This window comes from Archocentrus centrarchus, chromosome 1 (assembly GCF_007364275.1).
Source record: "Archocentrus centrarchus isolate MPI-CPG fArcCen1 chromosome 1, fArcCen1, whole genome shotgun sequence".
Classification (NCBI taxonomy): domain Eukaryota; kingdom Metazoa; phylum Chordata; class Actinopteri; order Cichliformes; family Cichlidae; genus Archocentrus; species Archocentrus centrarchus.
In genome coordinates, this window is record NC_044346.1 from 31,237,922 (window position 1) to 31,258,295 (window position 20,374).

General features: G+C 40.9%; 2 protein-coding genes across 3 annotated transcripts; both read right to left on the bottom strand.

The window, feature by feature from the left end:
• Positions 1–323: 323 nt before the first annotated feature.
• On the bottom strand, positions 324–2,122 carry c1h19orf53 (chromosome 1 C19orf53 homolog). The gene is made up of 3 exons (XM_030732293.1): positions 1,996–2,122; positions 957–1,012; positions 324–842 (listed from the first exon to the last, which is right to left on the bottom strand). The coding sequence occupies exons 1-3, from the start codon at positions 2,084–2,086 to the stop codon at positions 696–698; spliced, it is 294 nt and encodes a 97-aa protein (XP_030588153.1). The 5' UTR covers positions 2,087–2,122; the 3' UTR covers positions 324–695.
• Positions 2,123–9,179: 7,057 nt separating this feature from the next.
• On the bottom strand, positions 9,180–18,933 carry mri1 (methylthioribose-1-phosphate isomerase 1). Of its 2 annotated transcripts, XM_030730423.1 has the most exons (7): positions 18,394–18,933; positions 17,283–17,506; positions 13,262–13,296; positions 13,127–13,219; positions 12,860–13,036; positions 12,545–12,769; positions 9,180–9,664 (listed from the first exon to the last, which is right to left on the bottom strand). In XM_030730423.1, the coding sequence occupies exons 1-7, from the start codon at positions 18,523–18,525 to the stop codon at positions 9,531–9,533; spliced, it is 1,020 nt and encodes a 339-aa protein (XP_030586283.1). In that variant the 5' UTR covers positions 18,526–18,933; the 3' UTR covers positions 9,180–9,530. The 2 variants fall into 2 exon arrangements, with proteins under 2 accessions (XP_030586283.1, XP_030586275.1); XM_030730415.1 differs by having other exon boundaries at positions 13,127–13,296.
• Between the last annotated feature and the right edge of the window lie 1,441 nt (positions 18,934–20,374).

The following is a 20,374-nucleotide window of genomic DNA, read 5'->3' on the forward strand; positions in this document are numbered from 1 at the left end:
TTGTGCAGCATGATGGTTTGGTGGGTACCATCGTTGCCTCACAGCAAAAAGTTTCTGGGTTTGAACCCAGGTAGGGCTCTTCTATGTGGGGCATAGCTCTGAATGTTCTCTTCCAAAATATTTTTCACTGAACCCTCAAACGAGTGATATTCAGGAAACGCTGGTTCACACAAAATGTTCACATTTTTTACTTCGGTTTAAAAAAAAGAAAAAAAGAAAGCTCGTTACTCCTTCTGCCAGCGAGGTGATATGTAATCACCTGGTGTTCTTAGAGCATGCGCCCTATGTGTAACCATTCTTACAACAGATTGGAAATCAAACAGTGAACTGATCATCTTTAGTTTTATGAAGCAACCTGACAAAAGACTTACAGAACTTTAAACAAATCAAGCCCATTTATACATCTATTTTCTGTACAGTGACAGCTATACAATGATCTGAAACAATATCAAAACGTGGTTTCCTTTGTCTATTCTGATTCTATCTTTGTAGGAAATGATATAATCCTGTGATGTAACCTCCATGGTCCAGTGAGCATAATCACCAAATATGCTTTTGATTAACTTCTAAAAAAAAATACTGAAGTCAACTAGGAGTCAAAAATGACATTTTATATTAACTGTAACTCATTAAAACTTGATTTGAGTCCATTTGTAATATAAAACCACAAGACTTCGGTGTGTAGGGAGCTGGTCTTATTTGGAGCTGGTTCCAGGACGGGCTGCTCCGGAGTTTCCTTTACTCTCAGGACCTTTAACCACACTCAGCGGCTTGTGGAGGGAGGAGCTGGCCTTCTGGGTCACCTCCTGCTCAATCTTGTTCCTGATGGCGACCTCAAGACCCTTCAGGGAGCAGCAGAGTAGTTGAAGATCAGTTAAAGGTGACTCAAGCTCAGACCTGTACTCACTGTTAAATTCCTCTGATTTACTGTCATTTTCTGGTGAACATGTCCTCACCTTCTTCAGCTTCTGCTGCTGAACCACTTGAGCCTTCTTTGGCGCGATGATCCTCCCTTTACAAAAGAAAGCACCACAGTCAACTTTCCATTTGCCATTACCCTCAAGGTTTGGCCATCAGATGGGGCTGAAGTGCTATTTGTTCCATCCTGCAAAAACCACAGTGTGTACAGAAAAGATGGACATAGCCACCATGCCATCACCCACTGATTAATAAACTTTGTGAAGCCTTGAGCTGACTCTTTGTCATCACCATCTTTTGAAACCAGATGTGACAGATGAGAGACCTATATGAGAAACAGAGAAATACTGCTATGTTGTCAATCAAAGGGTCGGCAAGCTTATGGCATACCTGGTTTTAGCTTCATTTTTTACTAAGTGAGACCATATTTTACAAATTTATTAAAAAAAAAAAAATCACAAGGTTTCTGTTTTACTGTGACTTGATCATAATTATGAGACCGCTTTACTCTGAGCCAATGCGGAGACATTACAAGAGACACACGGCACTCAAAGAGTCCTGAACTCAAATTTTATTATTATTATTATTTTTTTTTTTTAAATCAAAGCTGACTGGAGATGCCATCTAGAACCAATGAATGAATAGCCGCTCAGATGCGGTTTAAAATGACTGCAAGGAGGAGTTTACTTAAAGGTACAATTATTAAGCATGTGTTTTTCTTACAAGAATCTTACCTGAGTAAGTGCATTTCAATGTATTATTAGATGTGTTGTCAAACTAATGCTAAGCATGAAGAGGTTTCCAGAGGAAATGTCAAAAACACATCTGAGTTTAAAAACTAGCCTGTTTACTGAAATGTGAAGCTAATTAACCTTTTCTGTTTTCTTCTAACAGACTTTGGTGGGTTACTGGTTTCAGTGCCGTCTCCACATGTTTGAGGTAAATAATCTGAGACAGCGTGCTCAGCTGTTTGCAGGGAGGTCACGTGGTGGAGCTGCTGACTAAAAATACTTCACACGTGATTTTGTTTTTTCTTTTAATCACTGACTGGATAAGAGTAAGAACTCAGAGCCATACCGCCTTTCTTCGGTCCTTTCTGTTTGTTCTGCTGGGGTTTTTTGGAGGATCCCGGACGCTGAGCTTTAAACTTCTGCGTACCCTGAGCCATTTTTGCTTCTTCTTCTTCTTCCACTTCTTCGCATGAAAAGATGCTTTACATCCCGCTTTCTGTCATTACCGCCACCTGCTGGTTTTATCAGTGTCAAACTGTTGCATACAGTCTTGGAAAAAAGTGAACTTAGGCCCTGTATTTATATCACACAATCATTTCCACAAACCTAGCAGCCCAAACCTAACTTGTCCAATTTAAAATTTATTTAGCTGATGCTTTAGTGTCTTGTGAATGACTGGAGGGAGTCTGTGCTGTCCTGAGAGGTATATATCAGACTACTGGCAGTGATAAAGCTGTAGACCAATTTAAATCTTGATTCAGCTGGATTTTTTTTGTTTTTTTAATGTTATGATGTAATATTTTCATTGTAAACTCTAAGAATGTTTTAATTCAGCTGTTAGAAATTTGTGGCCATTCAGTTACTTTATTTAAGCCATTCCACAACCTACCGTTTCTTCTTTTAGGGTCACTCCTTAGTGGTTTTGCTTGTGTACTTAGGTTTGCTATCCTTTGTACAGGCCCACTTACTTACAGATTTCACATGTCTTTGGACTGTTTGAGGAAACCAAAGCACCTGAAGGAAAACCAGAGTTTGAACATGGAGGCTTCTTGCTCTGAGGTGACAGTGTTAACTCCTGCCCCTCCAGGACTGGTCATCCCAGCAAATTTAGCCCAAGAAATGACCATTTAAAGCAAAAACAAATAAATAAATGAAACCTTCCCCAACCCCCCCAAATTTCACAAAACAATCTGCAGAAAAAAACCTGCAGGCACTGGTGTCAAAGTTTACAAGCAGACAGAGCCTGTACAAATTTGATCTGCTTGCTAACAAAAGGGCCTCTTTTGTCCAAAAAAAGATGACAGCAAATACAACAAAGACCAAGTATTCTAGTATGAAATGCTCTGGAGAGAGAAATCAAACCCACACAGTCGACCTGGATGTTCAAAACCTTGTTGGGAGGTGACAGTTTCCTACTGATCACTGCTTCTGAGGTCGAAGGTGTAAGTTACTTTTTTGGTAACATATTACATCTATTCATAATTTTGCTCAATGACTGACAAAAAGGTAAATTATCCTTGTGGCACTCTTCAACTAAACCAACCAGTTTCAATGGAATGCACTTATTTTTAAGACAGACAGACATTTTGCTGTGGTTTTAATTTTTACTTTATTGATGTGAAAGAGAAATCTCTTAATTCATGACTGCACTTTACAGCATTATATTCATATACGTAAATATATTTAAAAAAATCCAGTTCAGAACTATTTCCACATTACAAAATCAAACCCAGATCGAGTGATTATCAATAACAACAATAACATACTTGCACTTAAAGAGGCCATCTGAACAACACTCCTTCCATGGTAAATGCAGGCCACGCCAATCGTTTCATAAACACCTGCTCTGATGAATCAAATCAAAGTGGAAACTACGAGACAGGCGGCGCTGAATTTTGGCGCATCATCATTATCCACATTCTGGCCTTTTTGCAAGGAGAGGACTGTGTGATATCTTTTTTAAATACAGTACTATATTGCTGCTGCTTTAAAAGCATGAAAACAATAATGTAGAAGCTACAGTACTGTGCTAAAGTCTCAAGTCACCCCCTCATTCCTTTATATGTTGCTAGGAAATGGGAAAATAAGTGCATCAGTTTATTGAAACATGCAAATAGAAATGGAAATACAGGACATAAGGCAAAAACAGAGTTTGTACAATTCTAACAAGCTTAAAAGTGAATATTTGGTATGACCACCTTTATTATTCAGCCTGAACTCTCTTAGCCGAGCTTTCTTATAATTTCTTTAAGCAGTCTTCAGGAATAGTTCTCCAGGCTTCTTGAAGGACATGCAAAATCCCCACCACTGGCTGAAATGCAGCCCTAAACCAACAGAGCCTCCAACCATGTTTTACAGATGGCTGTAGACACTCAGTGTTGTACTTCTCTCCTGACCTACTCACTAATTAAGACCTGCTGCCACTGATTTTCAGTCCAGTTCTTGGAATACCTCAATGTTTTCTCCCTGTTTCTCTTCCTTAAGAAAGGCTTATCGACAGTCACCCTTCCACTGAGACCATTTCTGATGCTTTGGTAAACAGTAGATCAACTGAGTATATCTAAGCATCTCTCAGGTCCTGTTTCAACTTTGCTGGATTTTATCCTACTTTTTTTAGGACAACTTTCAGATACTATTGCAGATAGTTTAGACAAATTTTAAAATTGGTTTTTTTTGTTTGTTTTTTTTGCTAAGTTTGTTATGTATAGACAGCACTGTTTCATCCCTTGAGTTAGGTGGCTTTTTTGAATGATTTAGAAGTCAGGTATAAGGACTGGACTGAAAATGCAATAATAATAATTAAAAAAAAAACAGCCAATATCTCAAGAAAAACTTTGAAAGACCTTCAGAAAGCCTGAAGAACTACTGTTCAAGGCCACTTAAAAAACAAAACAAAAACAAACACACACACGGAAAGTCTGGCTCCTTGGAAGCAAAATGGAAAGAAAAGAGGGGCGGCTCAAGACTTTTGCATGGTATTGTAATTCAACTGCAACCTAAAATAACAGACGAGCCTGAATCTAGGCTACTTTGGCAAACTAAAAGCACCGCCACAAATTATTTGTCACTTTGGGTTCAAGATACAAACATGAGTGAGATTTTCTTTTTTCCATATTTCTTTTCGTCAATCTTGTCAACCTGCTCTGCTGCAGCCTGGCGCATTAAGTGCTTGTGTTCATGCATTTCAGTGTTCGAGTCCGTGCAGGCAGACGGAGAGGTAGTGCGTATGGTTGAGGAGGCCTCCCCAGTGTGGTGCTCTAATGGCCTAGTCACTAGGAATCACAATGAAATCATGAATTTAAACCAACAAACCACAGCAGAACAGTTATAATCATAATGTACAGACAAACAAAAATCTCGTACCTCTTAAAAAGAAATAACAGGCGGCGCATCTAACGGCCACAAAATTGCTACATATGTCAGGAAAATTGTCTAAAATTGCCCCTCCAAAAAAGCGTGAACTCTTCAACTATACAAAACAAAGTTAAGTAAATGTAAATACACAAGTGTCTTTTTTTTTTTTTTTTTTTTTTTTACGCTTGCGTGTGACCTACCAGCATCTTCGTGAGTTGAGGTTTGATGGGTGAGAGAGGTGATTGATGAGGAAGAAAGTGAAGAAGTGAGCTTACATTACAGCATTTTTTTTTTTTTTAGGTTATAGACAATAGATGCTTTTCTCAGAACCTCCCTGTGGTCCTGTAAAGTAGAAAAGTGAAGCTGTGTAGTGGGCAGTCTGTGTGGGAGGTGGTGTTGCCTGTGGCCAGACCTCCGACATCTCTGTAATTGAGTCAGTAAATGCATTTACATACACATTAGCACCCTGGTCTGGAGCATTGCCTTTCAACCTTTTCCAGATGGGATGTTAGTCATAACCCCGTATAATTAAAGTATCGAGTTTCTGTTTAAAACTCAGGATGCTCGTTTATGCATCAGCTGAGCTACCTCAGCAGTTTCCAGCCATCTACACTCTGCTGATACTGACTGACACACGTGGGAGTACAATCAGGTTTTATACATGTTTATATGCACACATTTCACCAGTATACCAGTGTGCAGGTAAATCCACTCACTCACAAAAGGGTGGACACACTGTATATAGTAATGTGATAGGATTTCCTGACAGCAAGCATAATAGCAAATCAAAAAGCTGTCCCAGGAGTTTCTTCGGGGTATGTCTTTACTAAGGTTTGTCCTTTCTGCACAAGGCAGAACAAAAGGCATAAAACATGCCTGAATTTTAAAAAAAAATACAGCCCCTGACACTTCTCTCTCTGTCCTAAGTTACTGTGATGAGACGTGCAGTGTACTCAACCAGAAGCAACCGCCACTAGGCCAATCCAAGATTTCAACATGCCATCCACTTTGTTTGGTTTTTAATGTAACAGAAGTTGCCTTCAATTGCAATGGCCGAGGCTCAGGCAATACAAGAAACAACAGAATGCAGTAGAGTGCAGGCAGTGAGAAAGGTATATTTTCCTGAAGGAATTTCTGCCACCGAATCCAACTTTTTACAATCTAAAGGATCTGCATACTGCCAATATGGAGCTTCTCTCTGAAATGACCTGTGATCGGCCAAAGTCATAGACTACTAAAGCCTGAAAACAGAGCTTCCTCTGAGAGTACTTGAATTACAATATGCTGAAAGGTCATTAAAAGGATTTTTTTTTTTTGCCTAATAACCACAAAAAAAAAATAGTGCCGACCTCAGCCGTTAAGCACTCTGGCAACATGATATGAACTAGGCCGAAGGACAGAGTGAGGGGGGGTGCTGTCTTACATCCGTGAGCTACAATGAGACTGCACCTGTAAGGCGGCAAACAGTGCGGACCTGGTGACATTCGGTACAATGATTAAGTGTGTCACCATACAGATAAGAGATGTCTGGAAAGTTTCTCTGAAGCCCCTTGCAACAACAAATGCACTGTAACAAATGCACTGGCCAGGTGACAAAAATTCAGTGCATTCCAGTCACACACAAACCCTGTGATACAAGACCTCAAACACAGGCTTGCATCAGTCCACTGCTTATTATTCCCAGATTTATCAGTTAGTCATTTGGTGAATAACTTGAAGTCCAACAGTCCAAATATTGGTTGCAAATTTTCAACTAGCATTTTGCGTGAAAGTAACTTAGTTTCTGTTATAAATATACATATACTGTTACAATAGTGGATGCTCATAAAGGGACTGCTTAAAAGGAAGGGTGGTCTTCCATGGAGAGGAACTAAAATGGGTTGTTTCAGACAGTGGATGAACTTACGGATAAGTAGGATAAACAAGAACTATCTTGAACTTGTGAATCATGCAAAGCTACTCTACTAGAGCCCAAGAATAAAAATATGGATCTGGAAATAAGCATAATATGTTCCCTTTAAACAACTGGTATATTGTCAAGATATTCATTCTTTTCCTGTACAAATAGTTTCAGCACTAGAAGAGTCTGTTTTTTTTGTAGTATTATGAGATTTGTTTTTCTTTATAGTCCTGTTCTTTCACCAGGATAGATAAGAGAAATTCAGGGGCCAGAAATGGCAAACAATAACTACGGGGAAATTCTGTGTACTTCTTGACATAAACCTGCTTTCAAATGCTCACGGTACAGATTTCATGGAGTCATGTGAAGGTCTGGAAGTCGATCTTTGTAAAACAGCTTTCCATTTGTGAGGAGGGATTAGTCCAAACAGTCAAAACACATTCGAAGGTGAGCGCAAAGGCAAGAAGTGGCTGAGTGTCCGATGTCTGGCCCCAAACTAAAACGACGTTTATCCGGCTTAAATATTACATTCTCTTTGGAGGTGGCCTAACTGTACGTGACACAGAAGATCCCCTCTATCATAAAGGAGTAGTTCACACCCTCACAAAAAAGAGACAAAGTCAGCTCCTGCTCACCCCCCCACATTAGGTTTGGGATTCTCTCTCAAATTTGCATGGCTAAACTCGTTCATCTAAAGGTTAACTCTGAGATCTCAGACTAAGGATTGGGTATCCAGTACTTTCAAACACCAGCATGATGTCAATACTGGAGGTCTTTAAAACTGCATCGATTTATTTTTCACACTTTAGTGGCAAAACAAACTAACATCACACAAAGCATCACCGTAAGAGAGATATTAAGAAAGTATTTTGGTATTTATTTGGCAGTTAAGAGCAGCTTGACATAAAGGTAGAGAGAGGGGGGGAGGGGGGTATGACACGTAACAAAGAACTGAACAGAGGACACTGCGCTCATATTTTGGAATATAATCAATAGGCTGCTTAACCTAATGTTAAAAAGCCATCAAGGCAGATATGCGAGCAAAGCAGTTTCTTATGATGCACTCTGTGGTCACAGAGCACCCCAACCATAAGTTTAGAGTCAAATCCAAGTAAATATCTCTCTCTTCTACTCTCTTCAACTATGTCCGTCTGCTGTGTGATACAGAGAAGGAAGTGGAAAATAAAGTAAAAAATAATGTTTTTTGCAGCTTTAAAGTCCAATATTTAAGCTTTTCTTATGTTGAGGCTGATGTAGCTGAACACAACATTTTGGGGGTGCCAAAAAAAAGAGTATGAGAGATTTATTTCTACGCAGGAAAACTGACTTTACAAATTATTTGACTGATGTGCACGAGCTAATAACCAAACGTTCATTTTGGGGGAAACTACTCCTTTAACAGCAACCCCTTAACTCCAGTTTTTTTATTTTGTATATTTCTTCCTTACAGAGAAGGTTGATCTGTATCAGCTATGGCAATGGCACTCCCCAATGGCAGTGGCCTCCCCCAGCAGAACAATGGGCCCCACAAATGCTGCACTGATAAGGAGCCCAAAGTGCTGACCAGCCTCCAAACTCCCCAGATCCCAGTGTGATAGAGCAGCCGCGGGATGCGTGGGAACAAGACCAATCTGAGGAGGACCCATTTCTGCAGGTGGTTTTAATGTTGTGGCTGATCGGTTTATACAAGTCTATTATGAGAGTACATGTGTGGTATGATACAGTATAACTGGGAATAGAGAAATGCAAATAAGGAGTGAGGTATAAAAGCAGCCATGTGATATTAAAGGCTTCAGCTGACTAGCATGATCACTTGTTCAATTGTTTGACGCACAGGTTAAAAAGTGAGGAATATCATTTTTCATATTAACGTCTTTTTTAATGTCTTTTTGAAGTCTATGAGCTAAAAATTTGAAATTGTCTATTACAAAAAAATTCCTACACTGAGCAAAAGAAACTAAATGTTAATATAACATTTTCAGATGGGAAATGTATTTTTACATAACCGCTTATTTGACTGAAAAAGCGGCACATTTTACTAGCAGGGGTTAGTTTCTACATATGTACACACTACCAGCAAGGATATATATATTTACAAGTGGGTAGCAGCATTTTAGAAACCACAACTACTTTGAAATTAAAGAATCAGTCATATACTTTTTTTTCTAAGCTGTTTATCTTTTTTGGAGAAGCCCTAAAACATGACTTTAGGTTTATTTGCCAAAATTGAATTTCTGGGTTTGAGTTCAGCTGAGCTTTTTTTCGTTGGTGCAGAAGCCATTTGGAAAGAGAGAGAGGTGGAAAGAGATGATGAAAGATGACATGGAAAGCTTTGGAGGTGAAAGGAGAAGACAGAAGAGGGATTTAAAAGAAAGGGGAGACCGCACACGTGTCTGCTCGACTCTCTGCGGTGAGATCGCATGTAGCTGTGCATGTGAAAAAAGTGAGAAACAGAAGATTTTTTTTTTTCCTTTTGTGTGCACCACCGAATGCAACAGTGACTGTGTACTGAACAAAATTCAATTAAAAATACAACTGTGCATGATCTGTGATGACGAGAAAGTGTCTTTTAGTGTGACGTAAACGTGCAGTGGTGCACACGGACCAGCAGGAGGAGCCGAGTGGCTCTAGAGGGCAGTGAGGCGGCCGGTGAGCGCCGCCTGGAGCTCAGAGGGGAGGAAGACTCCCAGCTCTGTGATGATGCCCCCTGTAATGAGCTGGTGGGGGGTCACGTCGAATGCCGGGTTCCACACTTCGATACCTGCAGCAAACAGTCAGGAATGAGTGGTTCAGTTTAAAAAAAAAAAAAAACATAATCCAGCACAATTCACAGGTTATTATAATGCAAGTGCAATAAAGTTTTAGTTGGCTGCATTGCACAAACTACTGAGAATTAAAATTCAGTGAAAGGTCAAGGAGGCTCTCAAACAGCACAAATTAGTCTTATTTCACTAAAAGGAGCAGCGATGCTAAGTGCCCAAAAAACAACAAATATGACAACAAACGTGTCCTTGAGTACAGTTTGAATGAAGACCTATTAAGTGATTATTGTGTGCAAGTAGCACTAAAGTCTGAACTAATCTAAGCTTTAAAAAAAGTAGAAAGTTAAAAAAAAAAAAAAAAAAAAAAATCACACCTAGGAAGGTGAAAATTCGGAGTTTCCCAACCCTGAGATGAAGGAAACTCCAGAAAGAGGGTCAGCTTCAACTCTGAGTTACCATGGTAACAGGCTCTGTGAACTTAACCTGCTTGCTGATAGGTGTTCTTCAGCAAACAGAAACACCTGACTGACACTCTGTCGCTATCAAAGTGCATTTTGGAGTGAAAAACTTTCCACAAGTTCACATTTTTAAAAAACACTGAAATCCCATTTAGGCATTATTTTTGATAATTCTTGCATTTTAAATGACCGCTTTTATAATCAGTCTCATCAGTGTAAAGACGGTGATGGCGATCACTGGGCATCTTGGATTTATTAACAGCACGCAATTTAATCTGTAGCCTCCACCTTTCTAACACTCTGTTCACGAAGACAGCCGTCAGGTTGTCCTCCAGTGCCAGCTCCCCGACACTGGAAACACTTATTGTACTTCACTGTAGCAATCACTGTTTAAATGAAACAAGTCTGTATGAAGCTTTAGACACAAACACTATAATCTGTGAATTTGTTGCACTGATCGAAAAATGCCTCACGTACTGGCATCATGTTGGAGATGATGCGACGATTTCTGAGACAAAAAGAGTCTTAAACAGCTTTCACATTCAACGTTTGGACTAAAGTGAGATTCTGAATACAGGCTGCAGAGAGAGAATTTGTTCTGGCAGCATTTCATGTTGAAATATGTTCAAACTTTGAAATACCGTCATTAAATGCTGGTGAGCAAACAGATGCCTAAAAAAATATTTACATTTTACATCTTTCCCACTGCAAATGACCCGACTCAGTCTCACTAGATATGACCAATAACAAAAGTATAAGTAAGTCATAATAAAACACTTTTACTTACAAAATGCTGTCACCTGCACTTTGTACCTGTTAAGATGGAAGCTGAATAATTTTAAAAATGCACATTTTTGTTGGGATTCCAGTTTTTTTTTCCCTGTTAAGGAAAACTGAAGGTGGGTAAATGATGACTGAGTGGACGCTGAATAAAATGACTGCCCTGCTGTTTTTAAAATAAACGTCATGGTCTACACTGATGCATGCTCATATTTCTTGATCCAATAGATTAAAATGGAGGCTCTGCCCTTTATTTACCCGTTGCCATGATGAACAATGGTATAGGAGCTCCACTGATGACTGCTTTCTTTCACTAATCACGCATGCGCTGTCCTCAGGGTGAACACACTTAGAGTTGTTTGATCAAACCCCGATGAGCCTTTCTGGAACTGGAAATTCAGTGTCTCCCACCTCAGGGTTTATACTTCACTATAAGACTCAGAGTTTGTTGAACCTGCTTTCTGGCTCAGGTGTGTAATCCCACAAACAGCAGCAGGACTACACTTCACACTGCTCTAATGTTTACTGTGGTAAAGGAATATGTAACGAGTGCATCACTAATGGATCACTAGTACACAAAAAGCTTATCTCAAGGTTAATTCATAATAATTAAGGTCTGTGAGGAAAGTTAAGGAGAGTGGAAAAACTAATGTGCAAGCACACATCCTCGTCTCCGGGGGCCTGCGTACTCATTAAATGAGTTTAATTACTGTGATGTCACTGGGTACATAGAGATTAAATGACTCAACTCAGCTCTCGCAAACTCACCTAAAATACACTTCCAATGTCTGATCTGACAGACTCAGACTATCTCGCTGTGGCCAATTTTAAACACATCATTTGTAAGCAATGCAGTTCAGTGGGGCTGCTTTTGGTACTCCACAGTCCATAGCATTAATATGTTTAGGTTTACTGACACCACTGGCTTCAGGACATTTCCAACCAATAACTGTCCAATCACAGGCCATTTTCACACATAAATTTAGCGCAACTGTGGAAAATTGTCCTTTCCGCACAAAGCAGAAAACAGTCTGCTTCAGATGCATGTGAGTTAAGTGAAAGGAGCTCCCCGTGTAGACACCCACTCACTAGCGGTGAATGTGCCGGACTTGTAGCTGCATAATTTGTTCAGCAGCGCAATCTGACATCACACAGACTTTGTACTCGGGAACTGGGAGGTTAAAAACCAGTTAATGTCCCCCCCTAAATGCGCCTGACATTTGCGTTCTCACGTACACCTCTGTGGGTGATGTCTGGAAGAGTTCAATGCATGTGTGAAAACGACTGTTCTGTTATCTCTACAGTGGCGCTGACTAATAAAGACAAATAAATAGCTCAAAAGACAGTTAAAGAAAGAAAACCTCATGGAGAAATAAAACAAAATGATGACAAAATAACTTCATGTGCACATTACTGGCCACAGAGTGCCTCTGTACAGGACACGTGAGCTCTGGAACTTACAATGCATGTGATGCCAAATTAATTGCGAGTATGTTTGGTGCTTGAGCCTTAGGGCTGACATTGGAACTGGGCCGAGCTCATCTGCTCTCTAACTGTGACGTTTTCCCCTCCCTGCTAATACTCTACTGAGCTCTCAGTTATTTAAGTGCTCTTTCTGTACAGACGTCCCTCACATCATACCTGGGGCAGCGATGGGGACCCCGTTTATAGAAGTCAGTTCCTCAGGGGGGCGCACTTCGATGATGATGTCCCTGCCGCTCTCCAGGCTCAAGTCACACGACGTGCTGGGTGCCGCCACATAGAAAGGGATCCCATGGTGCTTAGCGGCGATGGCCAGCTGGTATGTGCCAACCTTGTTGGCTGTGTCACCGTTAGCAACCACCCTATCTGCACCCACCACCACAGCTGAGGGAGAAAACAGCAGAAAGGAAGTCTTAAGAGAAAAAGTCAAGTTTGAATAAAGTGAAAGAGATGTGACTGAACACAAACACACACCTGTGATGTCCATTTCCCTCATGGTGAGGGCTGCCATGCTGTCTGTTATAAGCGTGGCAGGGATTCCCTCTGCAACAGCCTCATACGCCGTCAGTCTGGACCCTTGGTTGTACGGCCTCGTCTCTGTGCAGTACACACGCTTCAGCCTGCCCAGCGTGTGGAGGCTTCTCACCACGCCTACACATACAGACTCATATCAGTTACAGTGCTATAAATATTTCAACAGCCACCTCCTTTTCTCATTCAGAGTCAGCGCTCCAGTCTCACCCAGCGCCGTCCCGTATCCAGCTGTGGCCAGTGAGCCGGTGTTGCAGTGTGTGAGGATGGTCACAGAGTCCCTGGGGACGCCAGAAAGGATGTGCTGGGCTCCATAGTTACCGATCTTCCTGTTGTCATTGACGTCACGCTCCAGCATGTCTTCGATCCAGGCAATTACACTGCAGGAGGGGGGCCACAAGAGGTGGGAATTGAGAAGAGGATATGTCTGCCACTGTGGACTCAATGTGTCCATCATATCTGCAGGAACAATACAGCTCTGTGTTTCTGTTTATGATTTTTCTCTCTTTACTTTTATCATACATAATTTTTTTCCTGATGTCTTTCCTTCTCTTTTTCTGCCAGAGCTGTGCCACTACTCCATTACTACTACATTATTCTTGCCGCACAGACTCGATTCCTACCATGGTTTAACTCAAGTTTAAAGAAACAAAAATCCTCCGTGGTTTCCCGCTGGGTCATTCACACCACCACTACAGTGTTACTCTTTAGCCCAAACTATGCTCAGATAAAGCATACTCAATTTAGTAAAGTTCCTGAAGGTACAGTACTCTGCAAGTCTTGACACATCCCTCACTTCCTTATTTTTTGCTAGGAAAATGGGAAATAGGTGAGGCAAATTATTGAAACCTGTGCAAGCACACATGAAAATATACAGTATATAAGGCAATAAATAAAGTTTGTACAATTCTAATGAACTTAAATGTCAACATTTTTATGACCACCTTTATTATTCAACACAGCCTGAACTCTCTTAGCTGAGCTTTCTTTTAAGTAGTCTTCAGGAATAGTTCTCCAGGCATCTTGAAGGACATTCAAAGCTCTTCTTTGGATGTTGGCTGCCTTTTGTTCTGTTCTCTGTCAAGATGATCCCACACTGCTTCAATAATGTTGAAGACCAGGCTCTGGGGAAGTCCAGAGAGTAAAAACTAAAAAAAAGCAGTTTATATTCTGTGGGGAGGCCAAGCCATGACTGATAGTGGTCCAGTTTGTGTTTTTCCAGTTTATGTTTTTACTGCATTGCTGGCACGTTTGGGATTATTGTCATGACAAAAAATGAAGTAAGATCCCCAACACCACTGGTTGAAATGCAGCCCCAAACCATGACAGAACCTCGAGTGTTTTACAGATTGCTGTAGACACTCACTGTTGTACCTCGGTCCTGATCTCCTCCATACACACTGACGATGATTTGAAACAAAAATGTCAAAGTTGGATTCATGACTCCATAAGACCTGTTCCCACTGATTTTCAGTCAGTCTTCTGTAATTATCATACTTCAGCCTTTTCTCCCAGTTTCCCTTCCTTAAGAAGGTCTTCTTGACAGCCACCCTTCCAATGATGGGGCAGCTGGATGAACCGAAGGGCCAGATGCATCATTCTGCTCCTGTGTCAGGTTTTTGCTTGATTTTGCACACCATACTGAGTTTTTGGCTAATAGCCCTTTGGGAATCACCTTGTTGGAGAGAAAATGCAATTTTATGAGTGTCAAACTGTTACTGTTGACATTTTTCATAGATTCAACTAAAGAAATGCGAACAAATTATGTGTTTTTACAACAGGCTGCAAGTAACAAAGTGCATAAAGATAAAATTTAAAATCCTTTGATAGTTCATCCCTTAACTTAGGTGCCTTTTATGCTTGAATGATTCACAGGTCAGTGTTCAGTATATTAACAAACAAACAACAATGTTCAGGTACAATGACTGGACTGAAAATGAGTGGAAAAAGCAGCCAATGTCCCAAGAGCAATGTTTAAGAACCTTCAGAAGGCCTGGAGACAGTTTTAAAAATTACAAAAAAGTCTGGCTCAGGCGCCCGGGTGGCTTAGTGGTGAAGCCGGCAACCACATGCATATGCCGTATTGCGGTGCGGAAGGCGCAGGTCCGAGTCCCGGCCTGTCACCAGTTTGTCCGCGTGTCTTCCCCCGTATCTTTCAAACAAACAAACAAACAAACCTAAACTCTATGTAGCTTTATGCATAAAATGTAAGTGAATCATTGCCTTGAGACCAGGGCTGCTGTAAAGTAGATCACTCACTTCCACCAAAACATATTCCATCACCTAAACCCAACAGACACCATCTCCCTGGACCAAACATTTTCCATCACCAACAAACATCTCTGTCTTTCACACATGTTCAAGTTCTTTTCCAATCGCCTGAAAATACAATCAATCCAAACTATAGCCCTGTATTTGACTTTAGCTGCATTGTTTAGCAAGTGAATCCTGTAAAAATTACCACTTGAGAATTTTCACACCAACAAGCTACAAAAATATATGATATTGATGCTTTCCAATTTTCACTTCACAAGAATTCCGATAGCTTTCACAACTTTTCTAACAAGACACCTGCAGCTGGTGTTGAATGAGGAAGTGTTACAGTAACAGCTAACATGGGAGACACCATTCAGAAGGAAAACTAAAGAGCCAAAATGATTTCAATGAACAGAACAAAGTTCATACTAATGTGACTCTTACAGAGCAAACAACTGATAACTGGACAGTACTGATATATTGGTGGGGCTGATATTAGCTATTTGCTAATATGTAAAGAAGAGACACCCTTCAACCATGTTATAAGCGTTGTTGTTGCATAGTTTGTCTACCAGAGGGCCCTCTGCCACTTCCCTGTGGGCAACACACATTTGGAATGCCACAAACATGACAACCAGCCAGACTGTCCTGTTTGGAGGTGGTCCTGAGGGTTTGTCCAATCAGGTGCAGCTCGTTTTTTGCACTTCTTTAGAAGGCTGTAGAAGATGGCGCACACCTGTCAATCATCTACTGTCCAATTGATCGCCCATTAAGCAGCCAATGCTGGGGAGCAAGGCAATCACCACTGCAGACAAGCACCATAACTCATGATACTATCGCCATATGTTGCCCACAATCCAATGATTATGCAACACAATCCATGACAATCATCTAAGAAACAATAAAAAAATTTTTAAAAATACCCTTAAAAAGTCAAAACATAGGAATTACTTATTTCTTCACTGCATTTTGGTGCTTGTGGTTAACATGCACTTGTTAATCCACCCTCCATAATGCAAATAGCATGGTCCAAAAAAACAGAACTGAGCTGCTGGTGCTGGGAAAAGAGAAACCCTGAGGAGTTTATTTTCCACTTAAGCCATGAAGACAAAGACCAGCGTGAGAGCCCTGTGCAGATACAACGAGGAACAATTTAGCCTGCTGTAATTAGTGACCATAAGTGGATAGATATCAGCTGAACAGCTAATGAGAAGATTGGCCTGGTTAGTTAAAGTAGTTTATTCAGTCTGTTTTTGTAATAAATAAGAAATAAAAAGTTCAGGAGATGAGATAAACAAGATTCTCTGCAAACGTGTCTACATTAAGTTCTAATTTAAAAATCAAACACACAAAGTCAACAGACAAACACCCTCCACACATTTCAGTGTAGCTGCTCCTCACATTCATTTTAAATAGCGCAGGTGTTGCATGAAGGTGGTTACATCACAAGTGTCAGCCATTTGTGGAGATGCTGACAATGAAGGAGATGAAATTTAATATAAACTGAATAATAATGTTGTTGGAAAACATGCGTTTAAAAAAAAAAATAAAAAAAATCACCTTGATTGGAAAGCTGTTGCGGATCACTCTGACCACCAGCAACCCGAGATCACCGCCCAATGGTACAACACTAAGCTCTACTACAAGGAGGGGGAATTCCTTTAGAGCTCCTCCATACCTTAATAGAAACATCAATATCTGGCACCACAGAAACAATGTAATATACCGTCGTATAAACATTGTGTCACACCCCCGTTGTGCACTTCAATTTCCCTGCCTTTACTGGCACATTTCTGCGTTTTCTGGCCCAAAACCACAGTATGAAACTATAGTCAGGAATGTGTGCATCAACAGCATGCATGTGACAGGAGAACAAAAACAAAGAAAGCAGAGATCCATCAGTTTCTCCATGAAGGCGAACCTTTAAATAAATTAGAAGTCAAGAAACATGGCCAAGCTTTTGGTCAGTGTAGGGTGGCTGTCAAACAGATCCCAGATTAATGCACATGTGGGACCCAAGAAGGCATTCCCTACAGTCTCCTGTTTGGTTAATTAAATGTGACTCCACTTAGGAGAACAAAATATATAACAAACATAAACTATTGTCTACCTTTCTCTGAGCTGCTCAGAGTTCTTCTCCATACTCTCATTCTCAGCAAACTCCATCAGCTCGCGGGCGGCACGGCCCATGTTGACAGCAGTGGGCCTTGCTGAAGTCAGGTGACACAGAGACTCCCTGATGAAGGTCACAGGGTCATCACCCCCGGCGCCTGCCCGCAGTTCCACAGCCAAACTGAGGCAGCCCACGATGGCGATGGCCGGAGCTCCACGCACCTGGAGGAGAGTGAAGAGGATAGTCATCACCATCATCAGTTTTAAAGAGGATGACGAATATTTTTCCAGCACAGAGCTGGAAGTGGATGAACACTGAGCCAAAAGTTGTCACGACAGCTTTGATTAAAATGATCTCATCTCAGTGTCTGGAGTCATTTCACTCCCTACCATTAGACTTTATTAACATGACATCACCCCTCTGCTTATGGCACATTCCTTCACTCTGACATACACACACACACACACAGACAAAGGATCAAACAAGCAGCAATTGAGTTTGTGTGTAACTGGAAAGACAAAAGGGTGAGTATCTGCTCAGCTCTAATAATAATAATAATAATTACAACAACAACAACAAAAACACCTGAAAATGCTCCAACTGTTACAGAACTTGAGCATCGCATGTATGTGAACACTCAGGTATTTCAGGTATTCAGGTGTGGAGAGAAACTGGAGCTGGAGGTGTCACCGAGTGCAGCACAAAACCAAAAACGCGAACAAAAAACCCTGGCAAAGGTTATTAATAATTCATCAATAATCTCTCCCAAAGAAAGGAGGAGGGGAGGCATATTTCATGGCTGGGTGGCTCAGTTAGTGCAGACACCCAGTTTTATCGCGCTTACACATGATATGAAAACTATAAATAAAGGATGGTTTTAAGGTAGGTAAAAGGATGCTGCAGGTGCGTCCGAAAACAAAAATACAGGCCGACGGCGGCGAGCACATGCATCCGTGTATGCAGCGGTGAGAGCACAAAAGACCCGACACATAAGGAAAAAACACATGCATGACGGGGATGAACGCACATGCAGCAGGCGTGCAGGGCAGGCTGGAGGAGTGGGTGAAAGGAGAAGGGTTGGAGAAAGGGGAGAAGAAGAACCCCGTACCTTCATGGACTTGATGGCCTCGTAAGCGTCCTGTACCGAGCGGATGTCATCGTAAACGGTCTGGTGTGGCAGCAGCAGCTGGTTGAGGATCTGCAAAGACCCGGTCCGGTAGCGGATCGCTTCCAGCGTCATGACCGAGCAACGAGGCAGGATAGCGGGAAGGGGGTGAGGGGCTGGGGGATAACGCGGATGGACCGTTTGCCGGCGGGTGCGCGCACACGCACTCACTCACACACACTTTCACACAGACACATATATACACACAGACACATACACACACTCACTCACTCTTTCTCCCTCTCTGAGCTGATACACGTTGAAGTGACCGCGGCCTGGCTGTCGGCAGTCCCGTCGCAAGGAGAAGGAAAGTGTAGCGGTAGGAAAAAGAGGATGAGGTGGAGGTGGGACGGAGGAAGAAGAGGAGAAGGTATGCTGTCTGCTGTATGGGAGGATGAAAGGGAGAGGAGTGAGAGAAGGGCTGCAAACCTTCTCACACACTGACAGACGAGCAGGAAGGCAGACACGGAACCACGTGTTCACCCGAGCAGGAAGCCCTGGCCTCGGTGTCCACGCCCACTAAAATCTCGCGGGGTTGTCCAATTTTTACCACCGAGGCTCCGCTCTTGTGTTTCTGTGCATCGTCCCTCCCCCTCTCCTCTCATCTTTCCTTCCCCCCACCTTTTGTCTGGGGAAATTTCACACTCACACACGTTATTAGCATAACACCAAAGAACCACGAGCTTCCCCCAACAACAGCAGGCTCCGTCTGCAAAGACAAGTCTATTTTTGTCCCAAGATTTTACTGTTTCTGTCTTCTGGTGACACCTCCTCCTGCAAAACACCACATGCTCTGTGTGCAGTGTGTAATAATTACTGCAAAAAAAAAGGAAAAAAGAAAAGAAATATGTTACCTTCTAATATAGGAGCATATTTCAGATCGGGTGCAGGGGAAACGTCCCAACATACATCCCTAACAGGCAGAGGAGTGTGGTGGCAATGTCTCTTAAATAAAGCAGTCAGATCAGAGTTATTGTAGTTATAAATTTATTAGTTTTAATAAAGCTTATTTCTGATGAAAAATAAAAATCTGTTAATGTTTTTGCTTAAAAAGGAAAGAAAAGTAACCACATTGACATTGTGTACTTGTGAAATTATACAGAAAGATTGACTAAAATAAACATATCTATATACATATATATGTATAGTAAATGTCTTTAGTTCAACATACTCAAGTACTGAGTCAGAGTATTTGTATTGTGGTTAGAATACAAATACTCTAAACTTTATAAATCTGTCCTTTATAATAAAAGCAAAAGCTAGACTAACTCTAAAACTGATAAAATCTAAACAGAAAATAAAATGTTTTTATTAAACAAACAAACAAAAAAAAATTAAAAATGCAATAAGATTCAAAAGGAGTAAACAAAATACTCTGGTTTTATTTTTCAGTTTTGAATATTTGACAATGCACTTTTGTTTCATTTAGTTTACAAAGTGGGTTTGTTCATTTTATTTATTTATAATGTTTATTTTCAGATTAGTTTGTATTAGTTTTAGTTCTTTATTACAATCATTATTTGGGTAATATTTGTCATTGGATTTAAGAAGTTTAAGAAGTTCAGAAGAGTACATTCATTTAGTATCATTATATTGTATTATTATCATTATTATAGTATTGTTTATATGCAAATTCATGACTCTGCCATTAATCCTAATAAACATAATTACATTTACATCACAGCCCACAAATGACAGACAACTTTTGCAAGTCTGTGAGTCACACACTATCTGATCTGAGAGTCACATGGGAGGAAAACAGTGTAATTCAGATCATCTTTTGACGTGCTCTATCATTTGGCATTAAGTAAAAGCCACTAAAGACTTTGCTGTTTGCAGAGGCATAAAGTGTATTTGCTAAGGAGCGAAAGCATAAATTTCCACATGCATGTTTGTCACCAGGTGCCTGATTTTTAGAAGAAGA